Here is a 7,843-nt window from a genome sequence, read left to right as displayed (position 1 = left end):
TTGAAAGGTAAAGAAGAGCTTCAATGCTCAAATCGCATCACATATAGCCTATAGGCCTATCTCTAATCTCTATATTTTTCAAACGTTGCCAATTTAATTATCCCACAGTGCTTGACCACTCAGTCGAGGTCGAACAAATTAATAACCAGGCAAAGTGGGCAACTGCTCAGACTTCAGGGGCCCCAAGCAGATTTATTCTGCCATGAAAACACAGGTTGAACTCACTATAACCTTACGGAAGAAGACTCGGTAGTTGTAGCGTACTTCTCCCTCCAGGTCAGGGGCGGCGCTGGAGGGTTCAGTCGGGCCGGTTGTGTGAGCTGGAACTCGGTGTTAAACTGGTTGGCTGGCACGGACTGGTTGGTTGAGGGTAGCCATGGCTCGACTCGCTGCGCTACTGTTGTTACCGGTTCTGATTGAATCGGTGTTTTGCATTTCTTTCTTTTTACCGGTTAACTCAAGAAAGTGTTTACGGGAGGAGATCCACAAAGACGTCCTTGTCACGGGGGAGTATGAAATAACGGAACAGGCGAACACCAAAACTAATCTGAAGGTGAGCATAGCCGGCTAGCTACATTAAACACAGCTAACTAACGTTAGTCTACTTTGAGGCCGAAACGGCTTCAGTCTTTTAACGTCTAGCTATGTTTAAGTAATCTCAGCTAAATTAGCCGCTACAAGTGAAATCATAGCTTATGTTAAAGCAGTCTTAAATATCGTTGAAGTGTGGCTGAAATGTGTGACAACTGTTGTTTGCATTGTAGCTAGCTTAGGCCCCGACAAACGCGTCTTCCTGGTTTTAGTTTCTAATTAGCTAGCTAACATTATCGTTAGGAATTTATTCTGACGCAAACTCAAATTACTCCGACACCAATGCACGCCAATTTTATCACATATTTTGGGTGTTTTATTCAACAATTAATGTGTGTTACACCATGGGAAATTATCCCGTCACTGTCATCGGCTCGGCTCTGCTGCTGTTACACGTCAGTCTTACCGGCCATTCAGCTTGCAGACACAAGCTAGCGACATTAACGTTAGCACATTAGCCACATGTCAACGACAGCTGGTAGGCTATATACTGTATTGTGTTCCATCATACAAGGGCGTATATTCCTTATATTGTTATTAACCCATTGTATCCTCATAAAAAGATATTCCTGGTAAGGTTCTGTCTCCATGTTTTAAAAGCTGCCAAATAAGAAACATTACTGTTTTGCTGGTATTAAGATCACAGATTCCTCCAGCCACACTCTTTACTCCAAGGAAGATGCAACAAAAGGAAAGTTTGCATTCACCACTGAGGACTATGACATGTTTGAGGTGTGCTTTGAGAGCAAATCACCCATGGGTAAGTGTTTTTTTTTTTTTTTTTTTTTTAGATCATATCAATAGATGGTTTTGAAATTAGAGAAGTGAATTTATGGAAATGAACCATGTGTCATGTTTTATGTAATGCTTTACATTTGCACAGGAGAGAGAGAGAGGCAAAATACTATGCACTTGTTTTAAGTATTAATGTAGAAGGACTGAGTGGAAACTAATGCATTAATGGAATAACAGTGAAAAGCTTCTTAGTTAGGATGTAAATAAAGGTTTTTGCATTTCTGGAACTATATCCAGGTTTACATAGCACCTGTTAGTGAACACAATTTAAAATGTTGTATTTCAGTTAATTGCATATGATGCTAAATCTCTGCTCTTTTCAATTAGGAACTGGAAGAGTGCCTGACCAGCTGGTCAATCTGGACATGAAGCATGGTGTGGAGGCGAAAAACTATGAAGAGGTATGCCTTGGGAGTCCGAACCGTTTGTTAGAATGAGACTAGTCTATATCGACAACGTTTCATTTCCGTGATTGTTCAGGTGCAGGCGGAAATTCAACTGGATGTCCGTCACCTTCCGCTTTCTTTGTGTTGGCATTCTAAACTCCGGTAGATTTAGGAGGACTATGGTTAACTGCTCCTCAGATCTTTGCAGGGTAAATCCAGACAGCTAGCTAGACTGTCCGTCCAGTCTGAGTTTTCTGTTGCACGACTAAAACAACTCTTGAACGAGCATGTGTTCCACCAAAACAAGTTCCTTCCCGAGGCTGTTTTGCTGAGGCACCGTTGCTGTGCCTGATGCTGAATGTGAATGGTTTAAAGTAGGGCTGTCAAACGATTAATTTTTTAAATTGCAATTAATCGCTGAATTTCTGTAGTTAATCGCATGTTTTATCACATGATTAAAATTCTATTATTTTGCATTTCAGGACTGTTTTTAAGTACATATTAACAATGGAAAGCAATTTTTACCAGTGTATCTTGATTGGGAATCAAATGAATGCAAAGAAAGTGACTTTATGAACTTGATTTTAAGATTTGTATTTGTTTATTTATTTATTTACTGAAAAGAAAAATGTGTGAAACTAGTCACACATTTTAATCTAGAGTCAATATAATGTGCAGTAACTCCTAAATAATTTTGATTACTCACTGACGTCCAGTGATCACTTTGCAGCAGTTCCAGTTTGGCTGCTTTCTACGTGTCGTACAGGCTGTTTATGCGTGAAACTACTGTCCCCCTCAACGGCAATGTATAAGATGGGTCAGAACATGCCAACCGTAGTCTTTAAGACCCCAGTTTTCTACAATGCTCGCATTGCGATTAACGCGTTAATGCTGATAGCCCTAGTTTAAAGAAATGGCAATAAACCACAGCATGTTTCTCTCCCATCCCAGAATGCTGTGTGGACTAGCCAGACCCTCCTCCGCGGCACTGTGGAGGAGGGTCTGGCAATGCGAGAGTAGAATGATACAGCAGACAAAGACAGTCTGTCTGCAGCTTGTAGACTAGGTCAATGGATCTGGTACATTGGTCTTACAGCAGGGGTTTCACTACATATATTCTGGTCACTAACTGGTAAGCTACAGTTCCATTTTAATGAAGGGCCAGCATTCCTGATCCTGATAAGCGTGCTAGAGTGCACCCAAGAATTGTAGATTGACACACTTGGTTAAATTTCCAAGTACACCCTTAGTCAGGATAAAGGTCGTCATTTATCAAACTAAATGAGTTCAGATTCAGGAGATTTAAGAGACATACAATCCTTTTCCTGTAACTGTTGCACAACATCGAAATATGCAATGACTTCAGGAGGTTAATAAATCAAGTCGAACTGTGGAAACACAAACCTACCGCTCTGTGACCTTATGTACATTCATGCCACATTAAATAATTGTTCCTGCTGGCAACAATGTGGATGCCTTGTGCTGTATTAGTGGCATTGTCAAGTGTCCATTGTCAAAATATAATAACGTCAAAGGTGTCCCAGTGTATAAAATATGGAAATCAGTGGAAGTGGTTCTTTGCCTCCACCTCATTCAATATTTTCCTAAATAGGGGCAGCATCACTTCCATGACTTAGTAGCCCTTCTGAGAATGGATCGCACTTGGCACTGTGGCTGCCTCAGGCAACGCCTAATAATACTGACGTGATAAATCCCTGTAAGCTGAGAATCGCCTGCTTTCCACACATGTGCACAAACATGACGTTCTTTTCTACTGAGTGAGTGTGTAGGTGGATGTTCAGGGAGTGCTCAAGAGGGCTTGTCTGTCTGTGGGTGAGAGGGTGGAGCTGAACTTGTATTCACCTATGTAGATGCATGTGTTACTTTGAACAAATTTGCAAGCTGTTCAGTACATGATGTATTGGTAGAGGGTAAATATGTGGAAAGAGTCCCTATTACACAATGTTTGGTAATGTGTACTTGGTAGATGCATGCTGTATATCAGGCAGATTTTACTATGCAAGTTCCATAATGGAAAAAAATGTCTGTCTGGGCCTGCAAATGTTCATGTCAGGGGCTGCTGCACAATTATTATTATACTTTGGTTAATTTCAGACGAAAGTCAGACCGATGCGTTGTTGCCGATTAGTTTAAAGGGAAACCTAGGTCCCATTTCCCCATGCATTTGTGTCTAATAGACTGATGTGACCAAAAATCTTTGAATTTGGTCCAGTATTGAGCGAGATCACAATGATGGGCCGGCACAAACCAAGCTGCAATGTAACCTAATAGGGCAGTTGTAGAGCCTTTAATTTTTGTCCAATAAAGTGATTTTATTTTGTGCTATTGACAGGCTCAGATTGTTACTGAAAGTGTCTGACAACATTATCGATCTCAGGATGGGACTTTTTGTCCGAAGACAGCAGTGTGGATAGTGAAACGCGAGACGAGAAAGGCGTTCAGGTAGTCTGTTGTTACGGAGTAGGCTACAGAAATTATAGGCTCCTGTTATCTAAAAGATTTTCAATGTAATGGCTCAATATTTAAATGATTTGACAATGTGGATTACCTATTCACTAGGCAGGTTTGGTGACCTATCCTGCACAGATATGTTCATTATTGTGGCTGATAGCAAGTCGTGCTAAAAGAGCACACACAGAAATAGTTATTGTCAGCATTGTTAGTTGAGAGACTGCAACTGGACTTCCACCGTAAATAAAATCACAGACTGCTACATAAAGTGAGGAATAGGAAGTGTCTTTCACCACACAACATCAGGGAAAATGGTTGCCATAACCATCAGATAGAGCTTGGAAATTAGTTCACTTCATCTTTTAAATGTGTACACGTCACACATTCATATCACATAATCCTGTGGTTGGTCTATTTTGTGCTCCACCTTCTCAGGCGGTGCAGCTGTTTAATTCACAAGGCAGCTTTCTCACCAGCCTAAGTAAACAGGAGTAAATGGCAAACAACAGTCTGTTCAAACACACAAGGTGTGTACACCTTCTTGAGGCTAATTATGTATCTGTAATATTGGGCTATACAAGTAAAATTGACTTGACTTTACTACACAGCCAAAGAGTGACACCTGCTGGACAAAGTATAAGTAAGGGCACTGCTTAAAGAGTACTTATTCTTTTTGGTGGTTTAAGTAGCTTCCGTTTTGTACCTCCAGATTGCCAAGGTGGAGAAGCTGAAGCCTCTCGAGGTCGAGCTGAGGCGACTGGAGGACCTGTCGGAGTCCATCGTCAATGACTTTGCTTACATGAAGAAGAGAGAGGAGGAGATGCGGGACACCAATGGTAAGAAAACAATGCAATTAGACAGGAAGACAGCACATAAATAAACATGTCAAAAATTATGATCAAATGTCTTGTGGTTTGAGCAGTTTCATGATCCGTTTTTCCTCCATGCTGGGATGAGCTGTTGTTGAGCTTCTTTTAATATTATTTGACTAGTATTGTACTTGTTGTGGTTAAACTTGCAGTCTTGACTGTTGAGAATAAAACTGAACTTTGCTGCAGAACATACAGATCTGTCTGAATTTTCTACCCATCTGCAGTGCCATATTTTTATTTTACATTCATAGCAGAATTGCACAAAGTAATACTGCCTTTTCTTTTCACGGTCTTCTTGTATGTGTGTTCACATTCAGTGTAAGCAGATTGGTCTGGCTGTGCAGAAAGGCAGATTTTACAAAATGTGTAGTGTGAGTTAATGCAATATACAAGATGAATTAAAAATGCACAGTGTCTGCCCAGCATTAGCAAGTGTCAGGTTGTAATTACCTAAGAATGAGAGTAAAATGATCTGGTTTTGTTGGTTAGTTCATTGTATAATCAAAAAGTATTAGTTCCTGACCAATAACACAACTACCTCTCCTTTTTTTTTCCACCACTCCAGAGTCCACCAACACACGTGTGCTGTACTTCAGCATATTCTCCATGTGCTGTCTCATTGGACTGGCTACATGGCAGGTCTTCTACTTGCGGCGCTTCTTCAAGGCAAAGAAGCTGATCGAGTAGAACAACCCGTAGCTCCTTACCTCGGGGGAAGCTGCCTGTCGGTCAGCCAACACATCCAAACATCCACCTTCCTTGGACTAGCTTCAGCAAACAACAGCAAGTGGGGTTGAGGGGCTCAAATTCTATTTTTCACGGCTGTAAGAGAGAGTACCGAGGTTGTCCTCTGAGAAAAAAACAAATGATTAACTTCCTTATTTAGTGGTTTGAAACATGAAAAGCGCTGTAGGGAGAAGTGCACTGTGAGACATGGGAAGCGTATGTCACTGCATTAGTGATGTATGTCCATCTCATGGTACTTTACGTTTCTGTCTGCACTGTTTTGAGTGTTGCAGCTTACTGAATAAGAACTTGTTCCTTCAACCAGTTAAAGTGATGTTTGATTTTGAGCTCAGTTTGAATGGATGTGCCATGAGCGAATGTCTTTTGCCCTTCTGTTGATGTACACATTCTTTGCCATGCCAAGCAAACTAGATCCTTGGTGCCCTTTTATCAAGTGAAGGCTATTTGAAAAAGTGGTTTGTTGTTACGTTGATGAGAAAGATAGCAACCACTTCTGTGTTATGTCACTTAATTTGCATACATGTTTGGTAGCTAAATTTAACCGTGTCTTTAGTTTGTTTTCATATTGTAAATGCTACTTAGTTGCTTCTAAAGGTTTATTTTTTGGGGGGTTGTGAGTTTTCATAGTAATATTCTCTTGGTTATAAATTAGGTCACTTCTATATGCTCTTGCACGTTCTAGTTTTTGTGAAACACCTGAACAATAATTTGTCACAAATCAATGGTAGCCAGAAACCAAAAACCTTGTCATTAGGAAGGAGTTTGCAGCATTATATTTCATGTATATGGCTGAGTAATTAATTTAACCACCTGACTTCTATGATACAATTCATATATACTTGTGCAAGTTTCTCTTGTCAGAGGTTTTGACAGGAAATGTAAAATAGGCAATCCAAACCCTTTCTGAAATTTCCTTTCAGTCGTGCGCCCCTTTTATTCACACACACAATTTTCAAAATATCACTTGCTAATTACAGTGCCGATCCATCCAGCATGCTTCTTTTCTTTAGAAATACTTTTGAGGCTTGGGTTACATGGGAATGTGGGTGGTTGCAAATATGCAGATTGTTTTTGGCAGGGATTAATTGAGGCATCTGTCAGAGGTACATTTTTAACAATGGACATGCGCATTGTGCGCAATCAATGATTTTTATGTTGACTGATAAATTTTGTAAATTTGTGTTGGGCTTTTATTCAATAAAATATTGGATGGATTTACATTAGTCGTGGTGTAGTCTAACATGCATTTCCCATTTGTGATGCTAATGTATGGGGTCTGAAAGGTGGTTTTGGATTTTAAAAAGCATTTTACCATCCCACAGATGTAGGCTTTAATATCACAGTACTGTGAGTGCTAGACTCAAATTGCGACAGGAGAAAATAGAAGTATATTAGGGTGCAAGGTCTTTATTTATCATGAACAACAATTACAGGGGAAGCAGTCGTTGGCAATGAAAAAGGATGATCACACAAGTAATAGCATGAGAATCTAAACAAAGAACAAGTTAGATAAGGAATAAAATATATCAAATAAAGTAATATACATTAGACAGTATTGGTGATTAATAAACTGAGGGTAAATGGGAATGTACTAAATGTATATGCATAATGAGAAGAAATAAATATATATGTACAGAGGTGAGAACTGTTGTACAGTAAAAGAGTATATAAAAAAGTAAAGTGTCAAGTTATGAGCTCAAGAGTTCAGCAGTCTTATTGCCTGTAATATAAAACAGCCTGGTGACGTGGGACCGTCTTTCGGACAGTAGCCGGCTATTAAGTGTAAAAGGTAACAAATATTCAGAATATTACCTGAATTTTTTTTTTTATTTTATTTTTTTTATATACACTTTATTGTGATAATCTCCCTTAACAGTTCAGTTGTACCACTTGAATTATGTAGAATATTACCTGATCATTAATCATTGGTTGCTCTGCTGGTCACAATAGTGACAACATTTTTATTTTCAGACTATAAAT

At 39.6% G+C, this 7,843-nt stretch overlaps 1 protein-coding gene across 1 annotated transcript; it reads left to right on the top strand.

Moving 5' to 3' along the window:
• Positions 1-279: 279 nt before the first annotated feature.
• tmed10 (transmembrane p24 trafficking protein 10) lies at positions 280-7,086 on the top strand. The gene is made up of 5 exons (XM_031321784.2): positions 280-553; positions 1,231-1,351; positions 1,714-1,787; positions 4,954-5,080; positions 5,682-7,086. Exons 1-5 carry the CDS (start codon positions 377-379, stop codon positions 5,801-5,803), a joined length of 621 nt encoding a protein of 206 aa, XP_031177644.1. The 5' UTR covers positions 280-376; the 3' UTR covers positions 5,804-7,086.
• Positions 7,087-7,843: the final 757 nt, after the last annotated feature.

The sequence above is a fragment of the Sander lucioperca genome, chromosome 19 (genome assembly GCF_008315115.2).
Source record: "Sander lucioperca isolate FBNREF2018 chromosome 19, SLUC_FBN_1.2, whole genome shotgun sequence".
NCBI classification, from domain to species: domain Eukaryota; kingdom Metazoa; phylum Chordata; class Actinopteri; order Perciformes; family Percidae; genus Sander; species Sander lucioperca.
Note: the sequence above shows the minus strand (reverse complement) of the source record. Positions and strands in the feature narration are given on the sequence as shown.

Coding starts and splice junctions, on each gene's coding strand:
- tmed10 (XM_031321784.2), top strand. CDS start 377: ATGGCTCGACTCGCTGCGCTACTGTTGTTACCGGTTCTGATTGAATCG. Junction 554..1,230: donor ACACCAAAACTAATCTGAAG/GTGAGCATAGCC, acceptor GCTGGTATTAAG/ATCACAGATTCCTCCAGCCA. Junction 1,352..1,713: donor TGAGAGCAAATCACCCATGG/GTAAGTGTTTTT, acceptor CTTTTCAATTAG/GAACTGGAAGAGTGCCTGAC.